The sequence below is a fragment of the Oryctolagus cuniculus genome, chromosome X (genome assembly GCF_964237555.1).
Source record: "Oryctolagus cuniculus chromosome X, mOryCun1.1, whole genome shotgun sequence".
In the NCBI taxonomy this organism is placed as follows: domain Eukaryota; kingdom Metazoa; phylum Chordata; class Mammalia; order Lagomorpha; family Leporidae; genus Oryctolagus; species Oryctolagus cuniculus.
The window spans coordinates 44,284,601-44,312,255 of NC_091453.1; the positions used below are offsets into that span (position 1 = coordinate 44,284,601).

Consider the following 27,655-nt stretch of genomic DNA (forward strand, 5'->3'; position numbering starts at 1 on the left):
CCAGAGGTACAGGCGGTCAAAGCCAAAAATTAACAATTGGGATTACATCCAATTGACAAGTTTCTGCACAGCAAAAGAAACAGTCAGGAAAGTGAAGAGGCAACCGACAGAATAGGAAAAAAAGATTTGCAAACTATGCAACAGATAAAGGGTTGATAACCAGAATCTACAAAGAGATCAAGAAACTCCACAACAACAAAACAAACAATCCACTTAACAGATGGGCCAAGGACCTCAATAGACAATTTTACAAAAGAGGAAATCCAAATGGCCAACATACACATGAAAAAATGTTCAGCATCACTAGCCATCAGGGAAATGCAAATCAAAACCACAATGAGGTTTCACCTCACCCCGGTTAGAATGGCTCACATACAGAAATCTACTAACAACAGATGCTGGCGAGGATGTGGGGAAAAAGGGACACTAACCCACTGTTGCTGGGAATGCAAACTGGTAAAGCCACTATGGAAGTCAGTGTGGAGATTCCTCAGAAACCTGAATATAACCCTACCATACAACCCAACCATCCCACTCCTTGGAATTTACCCAAAGGAACTTAAAAGGGCAAGTAAAAAAGCTGTCTGCACCTTAATGTTTATTGCAGCTCAATTCACAATAGCTAAGACCTGGAATCAACCTAAATGCCCATCAACAGTAGACTGGAAAAAGAAATTATGGGATATGTACTCTATAGAATACTACACAGCAGTAAAAATCAATGAAATCCGGTCAGGGACTGATGGGTAATCAGCCAGCAGAGAAATATAAGGATGGAAATCTCAGAAGATCAGAGAATAAAGTCCAGAAAATGTACTCAAAGAAATAATAGGGGAAGAGCCAAGATGGTTGCTATGTAAGAAGTTCTGACAACCACTCCTCTGCAAATACAGCAAGGTGAACACCTATACACACAAGTCACCATCATGAGAGGTACAAAAACCAGATTATAAGCCAGATTTTCTTGTTATAAGAAAAGTCATACTGAAGAAAGCAGGAAGTAAAGAGTTGCCCAAGTCATATACCTTTCTCAGTTCAACGAATACAGAATGGAGAGATGACAGATGGAGAGGGAGGATGAATTGAATCCCAGTTCATCCCACTATTGAACCCTACTACCCAAAAAAATGGAGCTTCCATCCAGCTGTTGTGGCCAATTGGGGAGTGAACCATCGGATGGAAGACCTCCCTCCCTCTCCCTCTACCCCTCCCCCTCTCTGTGTAACTCTGACTTGCAAATAAATAAATAAATCTTATAAAAATAACCTTCCTGCCATCCCTCCTCCAATTACCTGTGGAAATCAAGCTCTAACCACATAGAGAGGCCAGGAAAGGGAATTTAGGACCATGCCTTGGATCTCAGAGCCAGTCTTACTGTGCCAAGATCTAGCACCTGGTAAAAGTACAAAGGACTCTACTACTCAACCAGCCAATGCTTGCACTAAGCTTTTAAATTTGTAGGGTATTAGGCAGATACCTGCACTCCAATGGGTAAGATTATTTTGGTACCTGTCACAAGATTATTTTCATACTCTGTGGGCCCCAAAGGGCTGCCTTTATCATTTTCCACCAACCTTGAGCAGATAGAAGAGGCTAAGGGACTGTGTCTTGGAAATCAGTGCTGGGCTGGTAAAAACCAATGCTGGGTAGATACTAATGGTTTCCATCTCTAGGCCAGTGACTGTGGATAGTGTCAGTGGACTTACTCTCATATCAGGTGGAGACTTGTACCTGGTGAGAGATTTAGTTTGGCATGTAGCACCAGCAGTCTCTTGTGGGCCTTGGGTATACTCCCAAGATTACAAAGGGCTTGGTAACTGTGAGACCCAGATGTGAACCAGTCTGAGTAGCTGAGGAACACCTCTATCACCTCTACAAAAACCTTGGCAGATACCAAGGAATCACAGGACTGTTTTGGAACTCAGTGCAAGGATGATAAAAGCTAACATTGAAAAGAATCCAACAGTCCCTGTCCATAAGTCATGCCTGCAGACTGAGCCTCTGGATCTGTTTCAGTGCCCAGTGGAGTTCTGCGGTCTTGGTTGAGCAATCCTACACCCAAACCAGCATCACCAGTAGCTGATAGTTGCAGCATCAGGCAGTGAACCCATCTCAGCAACAGAAAAGAGTTCTTAGAACTTCTAGAAGGAGAGCAATATACAAAGTCAGATACTAAAACTAATCATTCAATGAGCAGATCACACCATACTCCAACAAACATCAAGAAGTTCCAGGGAACCACAACCTCACCTAAAGAGCAAAATAAGGCACCAGAATCTAACTACCTAGGACTTAAGAATGCCAAAGGGGTAGAGAGCATTATCAAAGAGATAATGACAGATAACTTTGCAAACCTAGAGAAAGATATAACTTTTCAGGTACAGGGAAGACAAAGGTTACCAATCAATTTAACCCAACCAAGTCTACCTCAAGATATATTATAATCAAGCTCTCAAAATTTAAAAATAAAGAGAATTTTCAAAGCTACAAGAGAAAATAAGCAAGTAACATACAATGAGGTCCTAAGTAGCTGGAATGCAGACTTCTTAATAGAAACTTTAAAGCGATGAGACTTTTACAGAACTGAAGGGAAAAAAAATGCCCCCATAAGACTACTCTACCCAGCAAAGCTATCTTTTGGATATGATGGAGAGATAAAGATATTTCAAGACAAATAAAATCCAAGAGAATTTATCATAACCAGATTTGTGTTACATGAAAGGTTAAAGGGGGTTCTTTAAATTCAAAGAAAGAGACAGAAACATGTAATAAGAAAATATCAGAAGGTAGAAAACTTGTTGGTAAGAGTAACTATAGCAACAAATTAGGAATGCTCTGATATTATAACATGGTGTGTAAGTAAGTTATAGCATTACTTGGAGTAATAAAAATTAAAAATACTATAATAAAATGTTAAGAGACAAGCAATATGGAAAGAGGCAAAATGTGTAGAATGGAGCACAAATGTGGAGTGCTTTATTAGGCTTTCTTATCTCTTTTCCTATTTTTATAATCAACATTATAATTTCAACATAACTTGTTATAGCCAAAGAAGTTTTTTTTTTGTAAGTCTTAAGGTAACAACAAAGCAAAAACATATATACATAGCTTTATCAAAACTAATAAGCAAAGACTTAAAGTATATCATTAGAGAAAATCACTTAACCACAAATGAAGTTTCTAATTTAGTGACAAAAAGAAACAATTAAAATAGTTTTTAAAAGTACAAAAATGGCAGAAATAAGACCTTTTCTATCAATAATTACTTCAAATGTCAATGGACTAAATTCTCCAATTAAAACAGTGACTGAATGAATTAAAAAATAGGACCCAAGGATATAAGAAATTCACTTCAACTCTAAGGACACACATAGACTGAAAATGAAAGGATAGAACAAGATAAGCCATGATAAGAAAGAAAAAAAGAAAGCAGGAAAAGCTGGATTTATATCAGATAAAATAATTTTAAATAATATGTAGTAAAAAGAGACCAGGAAGGCCATTATGTAATGACAAATGGTTTATTTCAGCAAGAGGAAATAACACTTGCAAAATCATATGTATCTGGGGCATAGCAGGTAAAGCTGCCAGCTGCAGTACTGGCATCTCATATGAGTACCAGTTTAAGTCCAGGCTGCTCCACTTCCCATCCAGCTCTCTGCTATGGCCTGGGAAAGCAGTAGAAGATGGCCCAAGTCCTTTGAAGATGGCCCTGCTTTGGAGACCGGGAAGAAGCTCTTGGCTTCGGATTGGCACAGCTCTGGCTGTTGTGGCCATCTGTGGAGTGAACCAGCGGATGGAAGACCTCCCTCCCCCCAACTCTCTCTCTGTCTCTGCCTCTCAGTAACACTGCCTTTCAAATAAATAAATAAATCTTTAAAAAAATCATATGCACCCAATATTGGAGTAGCCAAGCACATAAAGCAGATATCAATAGACCTAAAGGGAGAGACAGACTCTAATAAAAATCAGTAGGGGGACATTAACACCCCACTTTCAGAAATGAACAGATCATCTCGCAGAGCTCAATTTCATCCTAGAGCAAATGCACCTAACAGACATCTACAGAACTTTCCATCCAACACCTGCAGAATACATATTCACCTCAAAAGCACATAGGAACATTTTCCAGGATACATCACATACTAAACATACAAAACAGGTCTCAACAAATTAAAAAAAAAAAACCAGAAATCATATCAAGTATCTTTTTGGCAACAATTCAAGAAAACTAGAAATCAATAAGAAAAATGTTATAAACTATACAAACACATGGAAATTAAACTTACTCCTGAACAACTGATGATCAAGGAAGAAATCAAGGAGGAAACCAAAAAATTTCTTGAAATTATTGAAAATGGGAATACTCCATACCAATAGTTCATGGGATACAACAAAAGCAATATCAACAGTTAAGTTTACAGCAATCAATGCCTGCATTAAACAAACAAAACAAACCAAAAAAACCCAGAGAAGACCTCAAGAAAATAACTGCTTACCATACCCCAAGGAATCTGAAAAACAATAAATCAAATCCAAAGTTGGCAGAAGGAAAGAAACACTGTAACTCAGAATACAAATAAATAACAGAGACTAATTTTTTAAAAAACTTGATGAAACGAAGAGCCAGTTCTTTGAAAATATAAACAAAATTGATAAACCCTTAGCCAAGAAAAAAGAGAAGTTTTGAAATACAAAGCAGTAGATATAAAAATGGGGACATTACCACTGTTACCACAGAAATACAAAGTAATGTTGGAGATTACTATGGCAACATATTTGATAACCTAGAGGACATGGACAAATTCCTGGACACATGTATCTTGTCCAGAAATAGAATACTTAAACAGACCAATAATGAGTTGAAAAATTGAATCAGTAATAAAAAGTCTCCCATCAAAGAAAAGCTCAGGATGAATTGGCTGTACTGCTGAATTCTACCAAATATTTAAAGAATTAACACTAGTCTGGGGGCCAGTGCTGTGGTACAGTGGGCCAGGGCTCCACTTTCAATCCAACTCCCTGCTAATGTGCCTGGGAAAGCACCAGAGGATGGCCCAAGTCCTGGGGCCCCTGCACCCACGTGGGAGATCAGGAAAAAGCTCCTGGCTTCGGATCGGCTTAGCTCCTCTGGCTATTGCAGCCTTTTGAGGAAAGAACCCGTGGATGGAAGACCTCTCTCTCTGTAACTCAAATAAATAAATCTTTTTTTTAAAAAAGAATTAACATCAGTCCTTCTTAAATTACTTCAATAAAGTAGAAGAAGAGGGAACTTCTCTAAATTCATTCTATGAGGCCAGCATTACCTTCATACCAAAACCAGTCAAGGTATACAACAACAGCTACGGGTCAATATCCCTGAGGAGGTAGGTGCTGTGGAGAAGCAGGTTAAGTCTCTATCTGCAGCGCTTGCATCCCATATGGGTGCAGTTTGAGTCCCGGCTGCTCCACTTCCAATCCAGCTCCTTGCTAATGCACCTGGGAAAGCAGCTGAGGATGGTTCAGGACCTTGGGCCCCTGGACCCACATGGGAGACCCAGAAGGAGCTCCTGGCTCCTGGTTTCTGCTTGGCCTAGCCCCAGGCCCTGCGGCCATTTGGGGGAGGGAACCAGTAGATGGCAGATATTTTTCTCCTTCTCTCTGTAGCTCTATCTTTCAAATAAATGAAAAAAAAAATGTCCTTGAGGAATACAAAAATGAAAATCCTCAGCAAAATACTAGGAAATCAAGTCTAATAGCACATTAAAAGCATCATTAACATGATCAAGTGGAATTCATCCCAGAGATGGTTCAATATATGCAAATCAACAAACGTGATACACCACAATCAACACAATGAAGAAAAAGCCTAGGATTATATTAGTAGAAGCAGAAAAGGCATTTGATAACATTCAAAATCCCGGGGCTAGCACTGCAGCGCAGTGAGTAAAAGCCACTGCCTACACTGCCAGCATCCCATATGGGTGCCGGTTTGAGTCCCGGCTGCTCCACTTCTGATCCAGCTCTCTGCTATGGCCTGGGAAAGCAGAAGATGGCCCAAGTCCTTGGGTCCCTGCACCCATGTGGGAAAACTGGAAGAAGCTCCTGGATCCTGGCTCTTGTCTTCAGATTGGCCTACTTCTGGCCGTTGGCAGGCACTTGGGGAGTTAACCACTGGATGGAAGACTTCTCTTTCTGCCTCTGTCTCTCTGTAATTCTGCCTTTCAAATAAAATAAAAAAATCTTTAAAAAATCAAAATCACGTCTGAGTAAAAATTCTGACCATAGGAACATAGCTCAACACAATAAAGAACATATATGGCAAGCAAGCCGTTAACATCAGATTGAATGGGGGAAAAGGTGAAAGCTTTCTAAGACCTAGACCAAGACAAGGGTATTCACCTTCACCACTTTATTCAATATAGTACTGTAGGTCTTGGCTAGAGCAAGTAGGCAAGAGAAAGAAAGAAAGGGCATTCAAATTGGAGAGGATGAAGTCAAATTGTCACTGTTTACAGAGGACATAATTTTATATATAGAAAATCCCAATGACCCCACCAAAAAGCTGTTGGAGCTAATAGACATACTCAGCAAAGTCAATGTACAAAAATCAGTAGCACTGTTATACACCATTTCTAATAGCTTAAATATATTTACACATTTCAAAATCACAGAGAATAAATTTCAAATGTCTCATAACAAGAAAACGAGTGAGGCAGATACATTAATTAGCTTGATTCAGTCATTTCACATTGCATACATGTATTAGAACATCACATTATACCTCATAACTATATACAATTATAATTGATAAATTAAAATACTGATAAAAGAGGTAAATGTATAGTGATAAATATTACACTAAAAAAGAAAAATTATCCCAAGTCAACAGCATAACCTTACATCTCAAGGAACTAGGAAAAGAACAAACTGGCCCAAAGTTAACAGAACATTAAATATTAAATGTAAGAGAATAAATAAATGTAATAGAGAATAAAAAATCAAATAATGTAAGAGATAGCTCTTTTTAAAATAAAGATGAGCAAATTTGACAAAACTCTTTAGCTAAACTATGGGAGTCGAATATAATCATAAATGAGAAAGAAGCCATTACAATTCATGCCATATAAATAAAAAGAATTATAAAGATTAGTACAGGTTAAGCATCCCTATTTAGTAACTTTGAGCGGCCTGCATTGTGGTGCAGCAGGTTAAGCTGCTGCCTGAGACACAGACATCCCACAAAGGTGCTGGTTTGAGTCCCAGCTTTCCAACTTCTCATCCAGCTTCCTGCTAATGTGCCCGGTAAAGTGCTTAGACCTCTGCTGGTTTCAGCATGGCCTAGCCCTGGTCATTGCAGTCCTTTGGTGAGTGTACCAGCAGATGGAAGATCCTGTCATTCATTCATTCATTTTCTCTCTCTCTTTCTCTCTCTTTGCCCTCTCCTGTCAATTCTGCCTTCCAAATAAATATTTTTTAAATGAAAGATCTGAAATCTAAAATGCTCTAAAATCTGCTTTACTCAAAAGTTTTGGATTTTGAGGCATTTTGGATTTCAGATTAGAAATGCTCAACCAGTAATTGTAAGGAAATACTCTAAAACCTGAAATTGAAATCCTTCTGGTCCCAAACCTTTTGGATAAGGGATACTCCACCTATACAATTTTATTCCAACAAACTGAACAACCTAGAAGAAATGGATAAATTTCTAGAAACACAGCCCACTGGGTCATAAAGAAATACAAATAATGACTAAGGATAGTGAATCAGGAATCAAAAACCTTCAAACAAAGAAAAGCCCAGGACAAGTGGCTCCACTGGAGAATTCTCCCAAACATTTAAATAGGAATTAATGTTAATACTTCAAAAAATTGGAGAACAAAACATGTTTCCAAACTCCCTTTACAAGGCCACCATCACCTCCCCACCAAATCAAATAAGGATATCACAAGGAAAGAAAATTACAGGTCATATCTCTAATGAACACAGATACAAAAGTCTTCAAACAAATACTAGCAAAGTCAATTCAACAGCACATTAAAAGGATTCTGTATTATGTTAAGTGGAATTCATCACTGGATATCAAGATGGCTCAATATATGCAAATTAATGTGATATACCACATTAATAGAATAAAGGATAAAAATCATGATATCTCAACAGATGCAGGGAAAGCATTTGAGAAAATTTACTACCCTTTTTTAAAAGAGATTTATTTATTTATCTGAAAGGCAGAGTTACACACAGAGAGAGAGAGAGAGAGAGAGAGAGAGGTCTTCCATCTGCTGGTTCACTCCCCTATTGGCTACAATCTGAAGCCAGGAGCCAGGAGCTTCTTCCGGGTCTCTCATGTGGGTGCAGAGGCCCAAGGACTTGGGCCATCTTCTACTGCTTTCCCAGGCCATAGCAGACAGCTGGATTGGAAGTGGGGCAGCTGGGTCTTGAACTGGTGCCCATATGGGATGCCGGCACTGCAGGTGGTGGCTTTACCTGCTATGCCACAGTGGCGGCTCCTTAATATCCTTTCATAATAATAATGATTTTGGGGCCGGCGCTGTGGCTCACTTGGTTAATCCTCTGCCTGCAGCGCCAGCATCCCACGTGGGTGCCGGGTTCTAATCCCGGTTGCTCCTCTTCCAGTCCAGCTCTCTGCTGTGGCCCGGGAGGGCAATGGAGGATGGCCCAGGTGCTTGGGCCCCTGCACCTGCATGGGAGACCAGGAAAAGGCACCTGGCTCCTGGCTTCGGATTGGCACAGCGCCGGCCATGGCGGCCGTTTGGAGAGTGAACCAATGGAAGGAAGACTCTCTCTGCCTCTCTTTTTCACTGTCTATAACTCTACCTGTCAAATAAGAAAAACCAAGCAAATAAACAAACAAACAAACAAAAAAAGATTTAGGTACAGAGGGAATTTATGGGCAGGCTTTTGCCCTACCCCTAGTGGTTAAGACACCAGTTAGGATGTCTGCATCCCATATCAGAGTGTCTGGGTCTTTAACTTATAAACAACAATTAAAATATACCTATGCAAAGGAGCAAACATTATAAAACTCTTAACAGAAACTACAGGGTAAAAGTTTTATGACAATGGATTTAGCAAGGATTTAATGGATAAGACACAAAAAAGGCAACAAAATAAAAATAGATAAACAGATATCATACTCATGTAATTACTGACTTCCGGAATACAAGAGCCAAATTTGTTCATTACAAATTACCCAGTCTGTGGTATTCTGCTATAGCAACATAAATTGAAGTGAGTCAAGACCTGAACTGGGAATCCAATGAAAATGGGGCTTCCCAACTATATAGAATTTATGTGGCACAGATCAAGCTCTAACTAACAGGGATCATAAACAGTTGACTACCATAGTATAAGACAGATCTCACATAAGTGTGGAACAAAGGAATGACCCTCAAAGGAGGCTTTGGACCTCAGTCCACATATACTTTGTTGATGTGGATTTTTATGGCTTGGAGGGTTGCCCAGCCTATATTAGACCTCATAAAGAGTCTGGGCAGACAATCAATGGAAAATGTTAGCCAAGGCCAAAGATTTCCTCCATCAGCTAGAGATGTTGAAGTGGGCTTATCAGGCAACAGGTGGTGTGAAGCATGATAACTTGGCATGTCCAGAGTAGACTAAATGGAGTCATGAGTCTGCCCAGTTGTTTTTCAGGAAGACTCCTGACAAGTCTAAGTCCTCTTTTCTGACACTAATAGATAATGGTAAAATAATTTAAGAAATCATAGCTGTCCTGGATTTAAAAGAAACTCATTAAAGACAAACTAAAGTGTTCCTTGTTAATTCTACAAACAATATACCATCTGCTTAAACAAAAATTATTATCAACAGTGATGCCAGCACCCCTCAAGGCCCAGAAAACCACCTACAGCCAGGCCCCTGTTTCAGTGCGGACCCTGACATGAACAAGAGAGGTTATACTAGATCTTAAAGAATAAGAGGGAGCCGGCGCCGCGGCTCACTAGGCTAATCCTCTGCCTAGCGGCACCGGCACACTGGGTTCTAGTCCTGGTCGGGGCAATGGATTCTGTCCCGGTTGCCCCTCTTCCAGGCCAGCTCTCTGCTGTGGCCAGGGAGTGCAGTGGAGGATGGCCCAAGTGCTTGGGCCCTGCACCCCATGGGAGACCAGGATAAGCACCTAGCTCCTGGCTCCTGCCTTCAGATAGGCGCGGTGCGCCGGCTGCAGTGCGCCAGCCATTGGAGGGTGAACCAACGGCAAAAGGAAGACCTTTCTCTCTCTCTCTCTCTCTCTCTCTCTCTCTCTCTCACTGTCCACTCTGCCTGTAAAAAAAAAAAAAGAATAAGAGGGACCCAAATTTGATGACCTCTGGTCAGTGGAACAATTACAATGCTTACTAGGGTTATATTACAATCTGCAGCAAGTGTTTGAAGACAGCTTCTCTTTCAAAGCCTGCCCTTGATCTCCAATAGTAGGGACCTGGCAGTTGTAGAACCCAGCAACTTCCAGTAAATAGTTGTGCTTTTACCATATTAACTGTAGTTTTGCTCTAAACAATGGGTGCCCAAATCTCCCTAATGCCAGGAATCATCTATGCTCTAAAGGCATCCCTTTACCTCAACCCTATCCAATAAGTGATTGACTTAAGAGGAAGACTATTTAAAGGAATAATTACCCATTTCATTATTAAAACTGGCTCAGTTCTGCTAAAATATTTCATCCTGATTATATCACTTGAGACTACCTTTTTTTTTTCCAATTATTTGAATGAACTTCAGTGAGCAAGTAATCTAAGGGAAAAATTTCAGACTTTTCAGCATTTGGTGGATACCACCTTGTGAGAACCAATTAATCCTTCCTTACTGGTGCAGATCATTCTTTTAGTATCAAGTAGCATGCAGAAAGTTTCCAAAAATTTTGGTTTCTTTGAAAAGATTCATAGTTTTAACACTTAACATTTAAATCTGTGATCCATTTTGTATTACATTTTGCATAAAATATAAGGAATAGGTCAGTTAATTTGGAGTGGGGGGTGGTAGTCAATGGATTGCCTTGGTATCATTTGTTGAAAAGGCTGTCCTTCCCCAGTTGGATTGCTTTGCAATCAGGACATATTTATATGGGCCTAGTTTTAGATTTTCTATCCTATTCTACTGAGCTACCTATCTCTCTCTTCATCAACATCAGAGACTTGATTACCACCGTTTGAAACTGGGTAGTGATTTTTTGTTTATAATTCATTTTCAAAAATTTCTTAGCTAGCCTAGTTCTTTTGCTTTTACACAATAAGTTTTAGATTTTGTAGCATCTTCAAAAACATCTTGCTTGGATTTTGATATGGAATGTATAACTGCATATCAATTTAGGGAGAACTGACTGCTTTACTATGCTTAGATTTCCAATCTATGAATATGTAATCTATCTCCATTTATTAAATCTTCAGATTTCTTTCATAAGCATTTTGAAGTTGTCAGGACACGTCTTGTACATGTTACCATTAGGGCCTCTCTTGAAGTATTTTTTGAGTGATTACAAATGATATTACAGTTTTTATTTTGTTTTCTATGTATTCAGTGCTAGGATATTCAAACACAATTTATTTTTCTATGTTGATTTTATATTCTGTGACTATAATGAACCTCACCAATTAGTTAGAATATTTTTCTTTGCAGATTCTTTGGAATTTACTATACAGATTATCATGTTATATACAAAGAGATTATTTTTTCCCTTTCCCATCTATATGTCTTTTATTTCTTTTTCCTCTTGTAATCCCCTGGCTAGGACTTCCCATATTATGCTGAGTAAGATGGTAAAAGTTAATATCCTTGCATTTTCCCTCAATCTTAGATATACAAGAATTCTGTCTTTCAAGTACAGGGGGATGTCTGTATCTGTGCATTCTACATCAGTGCATATTTGCATTTTAGATTTCAGAATATTTGTACAAAAATTATATCTGTACTGAACATGTAAATTTTTTGTAGTTTTCCCTTAAACAACAAACTATAACAAATATTTACTTAGCATTTATATTGTATTAGAACACTAAAGGTGATCTAGAGATGATTTAAAGTATATAGTAGGATGTGCATAGGCTACATGCAAACGTTATTATACGTAAGACTTGAGCATCTGCAGATTTTTAAATTATGAATTAAAGTACCTTATAGGGCTATTTCAAATTTTTCTATTTCATGTTGCATGAGTTATGGTAGTTTGTCCTTTTTAAGGAATTGGTCCATCTCATCTAAGGTACCAAATTCATGAACATATATAATTGTTCTTTGGCTTATGTCAGGGTGACATCCTGATAAACCCATTCTAAGTTTAAAATATCAAAGCCAAAAGTGCATTACATATACCTAAGCACTGAATGTCATAACTTAGTAACAAAATACACTGTAGAATATTGGTTGTTCACCCTTGTAATCACATGGTTGACTAGGAGCTGTGCCTCACTGCTAACCCCTCAGTATCACAGAGTATCATATCATTTAGATCACTAGCTCAGAAAAAGATAACAATTCAAAAAAGTTGAAGTATGACTGCTACTGAATGTGTATCACTTTTGCACCAAAGGTAAAATAATTGTCAGTTGAACCCTGGTAATTCAGGGACTGTCTGCAGTTGTTCATAATAGCTTTTTTTAATCCTCTTTTGATGTCTGCAGTGACACTCTCTGCTTCATTTCAGACACACCTCATTTGTATATTCTGTTTCCTCACTGTTGGTCTGTTTTCTCTTTATTCTTTCTTTCCTACCTGTTTTGGGTTTTTCTTTTGCTTTTATAGGTTCTTGATGGCTCAGCTCAGAACACTTAATGCAATAAATTTCCCTCTCACTGCTTTAGCTGCATCCCACAAATTTTGAAATGCTGTATTTTAATTTATATCAATGTATTTTTCCCCTTGAGACTTTATTTGAAACAAGAATTTTAAAGAATCTTGCTTAATTTCTAAGTGTTTGTAGATTTCCTGTTATCTCTGTTTTCAATTTCTTGTTTGACTCAATTGTCAGAGAACACATTTTATATAACTTCAGTTTTTTAAAAACATTGTTAGCTTTCATGGCTCAGGACATAATCTATCTTGGTATACAATCCATGCATGTTTGGAAACAATATGCATTTTTCTGTTGTTGAGTGGACTATTATTATATAAATGTGGATTACATCTTGCTAATTGTGGAGTTCTTATATGTCATTGCTGATTTACTGTAATTGTTCTATCAACTGCTGAGAAAGGACCGTTTCCAAGAATAATTATAGGTATGTGAAGAAACACTGATAAAAGAACATAAGTAAAAATCTATAATTATGCTGCATGCTTTCAATCCAGCTCCCTGCTAATGTACCTGGATAAACAGCAGAAGCTAGTCCAAGTACTTGGGCCCCTGCCACACCATGTGAGAGACCCAGGATAAGAGTTCCTAGTTCTTGGCTTTGCCCTGGCCACTGCGGCCATTTGGGGAGTGAATCAGCAGCTGGAAGGCATCTCTGTCTGTTTCTCTCCTTCTCTCTTACTTCCCTCTCTCCCTTACTTCTTCTCTCTCTCACTGTGCCTTTCAAATAAATAAATCTTTTTTCAAAAGACAATAGTGATAAAATGATCAATTCAAGAACAATACCAACCTAAAACATATATACACCAAACAACATTTTTAAAAACACATAGTTAGGGGTCGGTGTTGTGGTGTAGTGGGCTAAGCCTCTGCCTGCGGCACCAGCATCGTATGGGTGCTGGTTCTCATCTAGGCAGCTCCTCTTCCCATCCAGCTCCCTGCTGATGTGCCTTGGAAAGCAGTAGAAGATGGCCCAAGTGCTTGGGCCCCTGCACCAGACCCAGAAGAAGCTCCTGGCTTTGGATTGGCTCAGCTCCGGCTGTTGCAGCCACTTGGGGAGTGAACCAGCAAAATGGAAGACCTCTCTCTCTGCCTTCCAAATAAATAAATAAATCTCTAAAAAAAGGGGAGGGGGCTTCTTTTTGTTTTGACTACCTAGAAATTTTTTTCAAGCAGGAGTGGCCTCCTGGATGATATTTGCTGAAAGTATAAAAGGCAAATAGGACAGCAGGACAAGCAGCAGACAGAATAAAAAGCCTGAGAAGGAAGAGGTTGAGGGAGGAGATGCATGGGAAAAGCTCCGGTGCATACCAGGGAATGTGAAAGGCCAGGTACATGCACAGGCCTATATACTCTAAAAAGATTTCACAAACCTCTAAGCGTTCACCTGTGGCTAACTTTTAGGCTCTACACAAGCAGGATGTGAAGGCTAAGGCAGAACATATTATAAAGGATCAATGATTAAGAATTGAAAGTGTATACCAACACAGAGAAAATCTGCAAAGACTAAGACACTAATTTATTTATCTGCATTTGAGGAAATCTCTATTAGTAGCTAATTGACAAAAGAATTAAGTGATTACATATGATACAGTATACAATCTTTACAAAATAATTTAGAAACATTAAAGAGAGGTGATACTCTGGTTTCTATACTTTAATATTCAATCTATCCAATTCTTAACAACAAAAATTATGAGTCACTAGAAAAGTACAAAATAGGCCAGTGCTATGGCACAGTGGGTTAAACCACCACTTGTGATGCTGGCATCCCATATCCAACGATTGGTTTGAGTCCTGGCTGCTCTACCTCCAATCCAGCTCCCTGATAATACACCTGGGAAAGCAGCGGATGATAGTCCAAGTACTTGGGCCCCTGCCACCCACATGGGAGACCTGGATGAAGTTCTAGACTCCTGACTTTGGCCAGGACCAGCCATGGCTATTGTAGCCTTTTGGGGAGTGAATCAGTGGCTGGATAATTTCTTTCTTTTTTTAAAGATTTATTTTATTTATTTGAAAGACAGAGTTACAGTTAGAGGTGGAGATAGAGAGAGAGAGAGAGGTCTTCCATATGTTAGTTCACTCCCCAGATGGCCGCAACGGCTGGAACTGCACCGATCCAAAGCCAATAGCTTCTTCCGGGTCTCCTAAGTGGGTGCAGGGGCCCAAGGCCATAGCAGAGAGCTGGATGGGAAGAGGGGCAGCCGGGACTAGAACCAGCACCCTTATGGGATGCCAGCGCTTCAGGCCAGGGCGTTAACCCGCTGTGCCACAGCGCCAGCCCCTGGACAACTTCTTTGTCTTTCCCCCTCAGTCACTCTGCCTTTCAAATAAATAAAAATAAAAATCTCAAAAAAAAAAAAAAGGAAATATACAGTACCTAAAACTGACAAAAGAATGATATTGAGACTGTCAATAAAAAAAGAAGGAAAAATACAAAAAAATCATGGGCCATTTATAGGAAAAAAGAAATTAACAGAAACTGTCCATTATGAAGTCCAAATTTTGGTCTTAATAGTCAAATAAATCAATTGTTTTAAAAATTCTAAACTGAAGAAAATCATAGCCAAATAACTAAAGGAAACCAGGAGGACAGCATCTGATCAAATAAAATTAATAAAGAGATAAAAGTTATAAAAAGGAACCAAATATAAATTCTTGAGATAAAAAGTACAATAAATGAAAAGAAATTACAAGACATATTTGATAACACATCTAAAAGGTTAGAAGAACAAATTAATGAATCTGAAGATAGCTCCACTGAGATTACCCAATTTGGGGAAAAAAGAAAGAACAATGATGAAAAGGTCCTAAAGGGCCTGTGGTAGACTATCAAACATAATCGGAGTCCCAGAAATACACATAATTGGAGTCCCAGAAAGACACAAGTGATAGAAAGACATAGACAGAAAAATCAATACATAAAGGCAGAAGACATGCTGATTTTGAAAATACATATGAATCTATATGTTTAAAAAGCTTAATGTAACAATTTAAAATTTAAATTTAAATTTAAACATCTTTTCCTTTGATTATTGAGTATAGATAGCCCTTGCCTACTTTTATGCTGGACTACGGTCTTTTTACTTTTGATTTGTTGAACTCTTTATTTAGTGGGGCCAATAAGCCTTTGACCATAATTTAAGTTAAAAATACATTATATTGGGGCCGGTACTGTGGCACAGTGGGTAAAGCCACTGCCTGTGGTGCTGGCACCCCATATGGGTGTCAGTTTGAGTTCCGGCTGCTCCACTTCCAAATCCAACTCCCTGATAATGTGTCTGGGAGAGCAAAGGAAGATGGCCCAAGGGCTTGGGTCCCTGCACCGACATGCAAGACCCAGAAGAAGCTTCTAGCTTTGGATCGGCTCAGCTCCAGCAGTTGCAGCCATTTGGTGAGTGAACCAAAGGATGGAGGAGCTCTATGTCTCTACGTCTCTCTCTCTCTCTAACTCTGTATTTCAAATAAATAAATGTATCTTTAAACATACATTATCCCAAAAAATATATTTTTTTTCAAAAGCTCAGTCAACTAACTCCAAGTTGGATAAACTCAGAGGTCCGTTTTGAGACATATTATAATTTGTCAACAGACAAAACAGAGAATCTTGAAAGCAAAAACATCAAAGTAACTGATAACATAGAAGGGATCCTCAATAAAATCAATCAACAATTTCTTGTTGGAAACCATGGAGGCCAGAAGGCAATGAGATAGCATATTTAAAGAGCTAAATAAAAAAGTCAATGAAGATTATACCTGGGTGAACTACCCTTCACAACTGAGGAGATATTAAGACACTCGCAAACAAACAAGAGCTCAAGGAGTTCATCACTAGTATATCTGTCCTATAAGAAAGACTAAAAGATATCCTTCAGGCTTAAATGAATATATGTTAGACAGTAACTGAGGCCATATTAAAAAAAAACACACCAGTACAGTATCAGATACTTAATTAAGTACTATATTACTTAAGTAATATAGAGAGAAATGTATAAAAACCATAATTATAGGTATATATTAGTGGACTCACAACATATGAGATGCAATTTGTGACAACAACAATAGAGAGGATGGAGCTATATAGGAGCAGAGTTTTTGTATACTACTGAAGAAAAACTGGTATACATTTAAACTAGATACTAAGAAAATAAATAAAAATATAGAAAGGAGGAAAGTAAAAGATAATCAAAATGATACACTACAAAATATCAATTTAACTGGAAGAAAATTATAGTGGAGACATTAAGGAATAAAAAGTTACATGATTTATAGAAAACAGCAAAAAGGTAGAAGTCATTATCAGCAAGAAATTCATTTAAAAGATTTGGTGAATAGATAAAAAGATATGGATTTTTAAAAAATATACCAAAGAAACATAATCCAATTATATACTGTCTTTAAGAGGTTTTAGATTCAAAGTAAAAAAAAAAGTGAATATACACAGGAAGATAATCCATGCAAATAGTAACCAAAATTAAACTGATGTGGTTAAGTTAATAAAATAGAACTGAAGTAAAAAATTTTTTTCCGAGCTGGCGCTGTGGTGTAGTGGATAAAGTCGCCACCTGCAGTGCTGTAATCCCATACAGGCATCGGTTCAAATCCTGGCTGCTCCACTTCTGATACAGCTCTCTACTGTGGCCTGGGAAAGCAGCTGAAGACGGCCCAAGACCTTGGGCCCCTGCACCTGCGTGGGAGACCTGGAAGAAGCTCCTGGCTTTGAATCAGCGTGCCTCCAGCCATTGCAGTCAATTGGGGAGTGAACCAGCAGATGGAAGACCTCTTTCTCACTCACTCTCTCTGCCTCTCCTCTTTCTGTGTTACTCTTGACTTTCAAATAAATAAATACATCTTTTAAAAAATTAAAGAAAAATTTCATTACACAAAAAAGACATTGTGATTCATAAAAGAGCCAATATATCAAGAATATATAATTATAAACACCTGTATCTAAAATACGTTGAGTAAAAATTTACAGAATCAAAGGGAGAAATCAACAGTTATACAGTGATAGCTTGAGACTTCAATATCTCATTTTATAACAGACAGAACTAGGTAGAAGATTATTAAGAAAACAGAGTACTTGACCTGAGGAGAAAGAGAACATGCCATATAATAGAATACATATTTTCTCAAATGACACACATCATTCTCAGAACACATCTTACTCTCTAGGTCAGAACACATGTTAGGTCACAGAAAAAGTCTAAATAAATTTTAAAAGATGAAAATGATACAAAGGTTTTTCTCTGATCACAATGAATGAAATAAAAAATAAATAACAGAAGAAAACCAGGAAAAAATTAAATATGTAGTAATTAAACAACATACCTTTTTTGAGAGGCAGAGAGAGACAGAAAAAAAGCCCCCATCTGCTGGTTCACTACTCAAGTGCCCACAAAGGCAGAAGAGGCTGAAGTTGGGAAATGGGAATTCAACACAGCTAACCCATATGGGTGGCAAGAACTCAACTACTTGAACCATCACCACTGTCTCGTAGGGTCCACATTAGTAGGAAACTGGAGTCGGAAGCAGAGTCCAGGGTAAAAGCCAAGTATTCCAATATGGGATATGGGTATCTTAACTGAAGTCTTAACCACTAGGCCAGCTACCTGCCCCCAAGCAACACTTCATTTTTAAACAATGTTGTTCTTTTAAACAGAACTTAAAAAACCCAACTCTTCCCTTGGTGATAGCTTCCTGGAAAGCAGCAGATAATGGCTCAAATACTTGGGTCCCTGCCAACCATGTGGGAGACTTGAATTGAGTTCTTGGCTTGTGGCTTCAGCCTGGCCCAGCCCCAAATGTTGATTGAGGACATTTGGGTAGTAAACAAGTGGACAGGAGATCTCAGACATACAATCTTTCACACACACACACACTTTCTTTCTCTCCCCTTTAAAGAAAATAAAATAAATAATAATAAAAAACTATAAAAATAAGATAAAATTAAACTCAAAGCTAGCATCAGGGAGGAAATGAAGATTGGAATATTGCTTAGAAAAACAATAGAATCAACAAAAATTGGCTCTTTGATGTCTTTTTGTTTTTGTTCCTTAAAACTGCTTTAGATGTTCAAGGTCTCTTGTGTTTCTATTTGAATTTTAGCATCAAGCATCATTTTTTCTAGATCTGAGAAGAATGCCGTTGGTATTTTGATTTGGGATCACACTGAATCTGTAAATTGCTTTCAGTAGTACGGACATTTTGATGTCATTAATTCTTCCAATCCACGACCATGGAAGATTTTTCCATTTTTTAGTGTCTTTTTCTATTTCTTTCTTTAATGCTTTGTAATCTTCATCATAGAGATCTTTTATCTCCTTGGTTAAATTTATTGCAAGGTATTTAAAATTTTTGTAGCCACTGTGAATGGGACTGATCTTACAGCTTCCTTCTCAGCTATGGCATTGTCTGTGTATACAAAGGTTATGGATTTTTGTATGTTGATTTTAAATCCGGCAATTTTTCCAAACTCTCTTATGAGTTCCAATTGTCTCTTAGTGGGTTCTTTTGTTTCCCCTATATATAGAATCATGTCATTTACAAACAGGAATAATTTAACTTCCTCCTTTCCGATTTGTATCCCTTTGATTTCTTTTTCTTACCTAATGGATCTGGCTAAAACTTCCAGGACTATGTTGAATAGCAACGGTGAAACTGGGCATCCTGTCTGGCTCTGGATCTTAGTGGAAATGCTTTCAACTTTTCCCCATTCAATATGATGCTGGCTGTGGGTTTTTCATATATTACCTTGATTGTGTTGGGGAATATTCCTTTTATATCCAATTTGTTTAAGGTTTTTATCATGAAAGGATCTTGTATTTTATTGAATGCTTTCTCTGCATCTATTGAGGTAATCATATATTTTTTATTCTTCAATTTGTTAATGTGATGTATATACCATGACCAAGTGGGATTTACTCCAGGAAAGCAAGGGCAAATTAACACATGAAAATCAAATATATCACATTAACAGAATTAAAGAAAAAATACACAATCATCTCAATCTGTGCAGAAAGAATATTTGACAAAATCTAACAGTTTTCATCATAAAAACACTCAAAAACTAAAAACAGAAGGGAATGTTCTAAGCATAACAGCAGACATTTGTGAAAAACTTCCAGCTAACATCACATTCAATGGTGAAAGACTGAAAATTTTTCCCAATACTGTATATACATACTTATTGTCATGGGTATTAGACAAGAAAATAAAAGATATCCAAACTTTAAAGGAAGAAGTAAAACTATATTCAGAAAAGGCATAGTCTTTTATAAATAAAATCCTAAAGAATGTACAAAATAACACTTTTTTAGCCAATATATGCTGTATTCAGTTTTGTCTTATACTCATTAATTTGTTGTCAATAAGCACTTTAGCCTCAAAAGCTTTATAAAAATATACCAAATAGCTGCATTCTCTGCTTCTCTTTTCCTTTCTGGGGAAAGAGACATGAAAGAAGAGGAAGATACAGAGGAAGACTAAAGGAACGAAAGTACAACCTGAGTGGTTGTACTGATGCAAGTTGACTACTATTTCTTTATTGCCCAAAGTAACTAATAACGAACCCCTGAAAACCAAAAGGAGTCGAGCTCTTGTTTTCAGAGGTAGCAAGGAATGGGAGATATGGGGACCTAGAGTCCTGCTCCATAGCCAGGCTTGTACAGATGGTGGCAGCTATCCAAGGATAGTGAAGGCATCTGAGGCTCTGGAGCCTGCTGTAAGAATGAGTAAACAGCTTAGGAACTTACTGAATGTTGTAGGGTACAGTACTGGGATTGAGTACCCCATACATAGTGAAGCCTTTATATAGAGGGTTCTTGAAGTCTGGTTTCCTCTGAACCAAGAAAGGCCACACAGAATGTGTTTTCTCATGGACTCTGTTAGAAAAGAAAAACAAGTCAAAAATTGTTAGTAGTAAGTAATCTTTTTTTTAAACTTTTATTTAATGAATATAAATTTCCAAAGTACAGCTTATGGATTACAATGGCTCCCCCACCATAACTTCTCTCCCACCCACAACCCTCCCCTTTCCCGCTCCCTCTCCCCTTCCATTCACGTCAAGATTCATTTTCAATTATCTTTATATACAGAATATCAGTTTAGCATATATTAAGTAAAGATTTCAACAGTTTGCACCCACATAGAAACACAAAGTGAAAAATACTGTTTGAGTACTAGTTATAGCATTAAATCACAATGTACAGCACATTAAGGACAGAGATCCTACATGAGGAGTAAGTGCACAGTGACTCCTGTTGTTGACTTAACAAACTGACACTCTTGTTTATGGCATCAGTAATCACCCTAGGCTCTTGTCATGAGTTGCCAAGGCTATGGAAGCCTTTTGAGTTCAGGCACCTCCTTCTTTGATGACCTGTTCTTCCCACTGGGATCTCACTCGCGGAGATCTTTCATTTAGGTAATTTTTTTTTTTTTTTTTTTGCCACAGTGTCTTGGCTTTCCATGCCTGAAATACTCTCATGGGCTTTTCAGCTGGATCCAAATGCCTTAAGGGCTGATTCTGAGGCCAGAGTGCTGTTTAAGACATCTGCCATTCTATGAGTCTGCTGTGTATCCTGCTTCCCATGTTGGATTTTCTCTCCCTATTTTATTCTATCAGTTAGTGTTTGCAGACACTAGTCTTGTTTATGTCATTCCTTTGACTCTTAGTCCTATCATTATGATCAATTGTGAACAGAAATTGATCACTTGGACTAGTGAGATGGCATTGGTACATGCCACCTTGGTGGGATTGAATTGGAATCCCCTGGCACGTTTCTAACTCCACCATTTGGGGCAAGTCTGATTGAGCATGTCCCAATTGTACATCTCTTCCCTTTCTTATTCCCACTCTTATATTTAACAGAGATCACTTTTCAATTAAGTTTCAACACTTAAGGATAGTTGTGTATTAATTACAGAGTTCAACCAATAGCATTAAATAGAACAAAAAATACTAAAAGGGATAAAGTATTAAGTTGTTCATCAACAGTCAGGGCAAGGGCTGATCAAGTCACCGTTTCTCATAGTGTCCATTTCACTTCAACAGGTTTCCTTTTTGGTGCTTGGTTAGTTGTCACCGATCAGGGAGAACATATGATCAATCTTAATAGTACTGTTGAATTCGATAATCAGTCAAATTTTACTAATAAATAACCCAATTCAAAAGGGAAGAATAGGATATAATAGAAGGATAGTAATGTCACTGAAAAACACTGATAGCAAAAAAAAATTACCTGGATTTCAATTTATTCATCTTTAAAATGAATAAGAGGGGGCTGGCACCGTGGTGCAGTAGGTTAATTCTTCACCTGTGGCCTGGCACCCCATATGGGTGCTGCTTCTAGTCCCAATTGCTCTACTTCCAATCCAGCTCTCTATTATGGCCTGAGAAAGCAGGGAAGATGGCCCAAACACTTGGGCCCCTGCACCCATGTAGGAGACCTGGAAGAAGCTCCTGGCTCCTAGCTTTGGATCAGCCCAGCTCTGGCTGTTGCGGCCATTTCAGGATTGAATCAGAGGATTCAACACTTTTCTCTCTGTTTCTGCCTCTCACTGTCTGTAACTCCAACTCTCAAATAAGTAAATAACATCTTTAAAAAAAAGGTCACTTATGTCTATGCTAAATTTATAAAATAAAGTAAAAAAAATTAAAATAAGAGGTTAGAAAGAGTTTCATATTGGCGAGCAGGAGATTCTAAGTAGAGTCTTTGCTGTAGAGTAGCTGTGTGATCTTTAGAAAATCCCTAGCTCTTTCTGGGTCTTTTTCCCAACCTGAATAATGTGACAATATAAGGACTCTCCCTAATCTATCTAGCATTCCATGAATTGGTGACCTTACTACTTTTAAAAATTTGGTGGTGGGGGAGAGATGCACTTGGCACAGTGGTTAGGATGCCACTTGGGATGCCTACAATCCATAACAGAGGACCTGGTTAGAGTCCTGACTATTCTGTACTTCCAATGCAGCTTCCTGCTAATATGCTCCCCTTGGGGGCAGCAGATGATGGCTTAAGTGCTTGGGTCCCTGAAACCCACATGGGAGACTGGGATTAAGTTCTGGGATCCTGTCTTCAACCTGGCCCACTCTTGGCTGTTGCAGACATTTGGAGAAAGAATCAGCAGATGAAGATCTCTCTCTCTTCCACATAAAAGTGAAAACAATTTAAAAATTTAAAATATTTTGGAATTGCTTTAAAGTTACTAAGAGACAGGAATCCTGGAGGGTGAATTTCTGACTCTTCTATATTTATTTAAAGCCAGTCTCTCCTTCCATAGACACTGAAACACAACTGGCAATTTATACTAGTAAATATTCACAAGTCATTCCAGGTAGGCAACCAATGACTATGGTATTTATACTCCAAGACGTATTCTTATGTTTCAATTGAGGCTAAGGGGAGGCTGTTCATCCAGCCAGGAAGCCATTTAGTCAACCACCCTAAAATACCTGGGATCCTCTGATTCCTAATGACAGCCACTGTATCATCAAGCATGGGAAGGTCATTTGCACATATCATGTCAAGAAAAACTGAAGGTGGAGAATAAAGAGGAGTGGTGCAGGTGCTAGGACCTAAAATTTTGGTATTCTAACTTTTACAATTCTCAGACCATTTTAGTGAGGCCAAAGGCCCTGTATAATCATCTTTTACATCTGCTGTTAGTTAAAACAAGAAAAAACAAGTCTTGTGGAGTTAAGGTAACCAATAATTATTTACTATGTGTCAAACATTGTTCTAGACTCTACTTGAAAAATCTCCTTAATTTTTTATAACAAAATCCTGTGAGGTGTTTTAGCCCCAAATTACTAATGAGAAAATGAAAGTAAAATTAACTTTCTAAAGGCCAAATACCTAGTAGGTAACAGAGTCCAAATATGAACCTAACTAGATCTGCCTGATTCTAAAGGCTGTGCTTCCTCCACACCCTGCCCCACAAATGAACAGCATTTCTGCTTGTTTTAAGTAAATACTATTTTAACAGATGCTAAATGTTCAAAACTTTTTAACTTTTACATGGAGATACAGATTTTTGTGGGAAATAGGTCCAGATATATTAATCTCATTTTAAGAGGAGGAAAACCAACAATGGAAAAGATCTTGGGTTTTAGTGTCTAGGGAAGTATGTCAGAGACAGAATGAATATGTCTAAAAGCATTTGGGGAGGGAGTGAGGAAGGTCTACTTGCAAAATGGAAGAGAAATGTGGATAGAAGCTACAAAATAAGTACAAATGTTAAAGCAGGAAGACTCATCATTGTTTTGTGTTGGAAGAAAAGGGAATCACAGAGAGGTGATATCATCCAAAGTCATAAAGGGGCCAGAAAACTTGGGCTAACTGCTGACTCTGCCAACAGCTGTGAAACAGGAATGGGTTGTGAAATAGTTACTTTGCTGTCTACTTCTTTTTCTCTGTCGGTAAACAAACAAGAGTACTACTTACAGGTGCTCTAACTTATCAACCTCAGGAAGTATTTATGTTTTGTGTACTCTGAGGATATTAGTTTAAATCAGGGGTACAAATTCAACTGCCTATAGGAACCAGACAGATAATGTTAAAAGTATGTGGAGAATAAACTATAAGGAGTTGCAAGAACTGCAGCCAACACGAGTGAGTTTACCTCATTGAAATGGAGCAGCTGCTATTTTGCTCTAGCTAATTACCACCATGAGAAACTGCAGGCCTAGTATTGCCAGAGTTCCTGATTTTTCAGAATATCTTGGTATAATGGTTTTTCTATTTGGAAAAAAATTCTAAATTATCTGGATTTTGGTAAAATCTCCTGATAATTAAATGATCGAAAATAATTCACAGTTTAAAGATATACTCCACAGACTAAACAAACCTTGTCTTTTGGGCCACGTGTAGGTGTATGACCTGGCAGTCTGTGATCTCCGATAAGAGCACAAATTTGACTTAGATAATGACTTCTCATACCTAAACAGCAACTGATTCTTTATAAAGCCCTTGTGCATCCATTGTTTTATTGGCTCTTTATGACTGCTCTGAAAAGTAGGCATTGCTATTTCTGCTTTGCAGATGAGTAATCTAAAGTCTTGAGAGATCTCTGTGCAAACACCGAGTGCTTTATTCTTCCAAAGGCCTTTACATTACTGTTACCTCCTACCCGTTCCTGACTGCCATCTCAAATTCAGAGTGGTCAGTACATTTCTTTTATACAGACCCCTTTTCTCCCTATGGAGCATTTGCTCACAAACTGAATTTACCTTAGATCTTCCCGATCCTTCTGGCAGTTTCCAAGGAAGTTTCCAAACTGGCAAGAGAAAATATGGTCATGGATCTCCAGCAGAAAGTTTTCATTAAATTCAAAGGCACAGGGAAACTGTTCCATTAATTGCCAAATGCAGTCTAGGAACTGGGTGAAGACAGGGGACACTTCTTTGGGGTCCCCATCCAGATGGCCACACCTGAGAAGTGAAAATAAAGGTAAAGAAAGACACTGGCTAGCATCAGGGACTATGCTGTTTGGAATAGACTACAAGGTCACCTTTTGTCTATGTTGGCATTGGGAAGGAAATATCTCATGCCAAAATGCCAGCCAGAATCTCAAAGCCAGTGAATCCCAGCTGGCTTCTTACTGGCATTCTTCATCATCATCCAGGCTGCAAAACTTTGGTGATTGAGTCTATTTTCTCTTAGAGCCTCTTCCCAAATAGAACTTTCTGCAATGATGGAAATGTTCTACAGGTGTGCTGTCCAATATAACAGTCACTAACTATTAAGTACTTGAAATGCAGCCAGGGTGACAAAGGGACATTTTTAAAAATTTTTAAAATTTGATTTATTGAATAGCATATAAAGCTCACATCTACTGGTTCACTCTCCAAATGTCTAGTGCTGGGCTGGGGTCAAAGCTGGGAGCCAGAAACTCAATTCAGGTCCTCCACTCCCAATTATTTGAACCATCACTGCTATCTCCCAAGTTTTGCATTGGCAGGAAACAGGATTTGGGAGCCAGAGACAGGAATTAAACCCAGGTATTGTGATGTGGGATGCAGGCATTTTAACCACTAGATTGAATGTCCAGTCCTTGAATTTTTAATTTCATTTAATTTAAATCTAGAATTACATAGCCCCATTTAGCTCTATGTGAGCAAAGACCACAGTTAACATTTACTGTACAGTGCTTAGAACAAAATATGCATTTTAAGAAAAATTTATTAGGGGCCGATAGAGCAGGTAAAGCCACCACTTGTGATGTTGGCATCCCATATGGGCACCAGTTCAAGTCCTGGCTGCTCTGCTTTCAATCCAACTCTGTTAATGGTGTGAGAAAAGCAGTTGAAGATGCCCTAAGTACTTGGGCCCTGGCCGCCCAAATGGGAAACCTGGATGAAGCTCTTGGATTTGGCTTGGTCCAGTCCTGGCCATTGTGGCCATCTGGGGAGTGAACTGGCAGATAGAAGATCTCTCTGTCTCTCTGTAACTCTTTCAAATAAATAAGTAAGTCTTTTAAAAAGAGAAACATTTATTACGTGCAGGAACAAAATATGATTCCAGAACTGTTTAATGTTTCTTCTTCCATAATGTCCTGTTTACCACCCCTATCATCCACTGGATACCCTTTTCAACTGGAAACAAACTTGGTGTCCTCAGCTTCTATACTGAATGTTCGCCTTCGGATATAACTGCAACTCAACTCACCAAGGACAGCACCTCTTCTTGAGGCCCAAATCAAACAGAGAAAGCTAATCATTTCACCTTCCAGATACCATGATCCTAAAACAGGGCACGGATGGGGATCAGCTTTCTCCTTGTTCCTATTGATGCTTCAAAGCTACCACCCCTTTCACATTTCTAAAAACACTTCATTCATATGTGTATGTATGTGTATATATACGTGTGTGTGTGTACATTATGGGTCATGTGTTTAGCTTATTTACCTTCCCCTTCCTCAATGTTCTCTTCCACAAACCTGTGGGTCACTCCCCAACATTCTTTGAAGAATCTGACTCTGAATTATTTATCTTTGGTGTTGATGGAGATGGCCACCTACACTGGCTTAAATAACTGGTTCCTTAAGTGACTCAAATCCGATTCTCTTCACTGATCTACTCTATCTCATCTTCCTGAATGCATAGTCATAGGCTGGTTCTTGAAGCCATATAGAAGTTCTTACCCCACTTTTGAAATCTTAATCTAAATATCTCACTCTGAACACCATATGAGGGGGTCTTCAAAAAGTTCAAGGAAAATGTGTATTACTAAAATAAAAACTATGCATGGATTTCAAATATTTTATACCAAAATAAACTTAACTTTCAATTCCATTTTTACACAAACTTTTGAAGTATCCTCATATTATTATATTGCCAAAGACTGATCATCTTCTTACCTCATCTCAGGACCTCTCCACCTACTAGATTCCTATAGGTTTTCCTTCTTCTGGATCAAGCCTAGACTTCATGGTCTATTCCACTGACTACTTTCTCCCCATTTGCTTCAATTTTCTGGCCTTTCTTGTCATTATTCTCCTTAAAAATCCAACTGTAGCATCAGTCTAGAAAGCTGGTTTTGCCTAAATGAAAGATCTCCACGAGTGAGATCCCAGTGGAGAGAATGGGTCATCAAAGAAGGAGGTACCTTTCTCTGAAGGGAGGAGAGAACTTCCACTTTGACCATGGCCTTGTCTAAAAATGATCAGAATCAGTGAACTCAGGGGGCTTCCATAGCCTTGGCAGCTCATGACAAGAGCCTAGGGTGATTACTGATGCCATAAACAAGAGTGTCAATTTGTTAAGTCAACAACAGGAGTCACTGTCCTCATGTAGGATCCTCATGTAGGATCTTTGTCCTTAGTGTGCTGTACATTGTGATTTAA

The 27,655-nt window shown here is 38.4% G+C and overlaps 1 protein-coding gene across 2 annotated transcripts in view; it reads right to left on the bottom strand.

Moving 5' to 3' along the window:
• The window catches only part of MTMR8 (myotubularin related protein 8), a 131,857-nt gene that overhangs the window by 17,771 nt on the left and 86,431 nt on the right, over positions 1–27,655 (bottom strand). For both annotated transcript variants that reach the window (XM_008272713.4, XM_051827744.2), the window contains 2 exons: positions 25,041–25,241; positions 20,563–20,691 (listed from right to left, as the gene is read on the bottom strand). In XM_008272713.4, the coding sequence (XP_008270935.1) occupies positions 20,563–20,691; positions 25,041–25,241 (330 nt within the window). The remainder of the gene's footprint in view (positions 1–20,562; positions 20,692–25,040; positions 25,242–27,655) is intronic.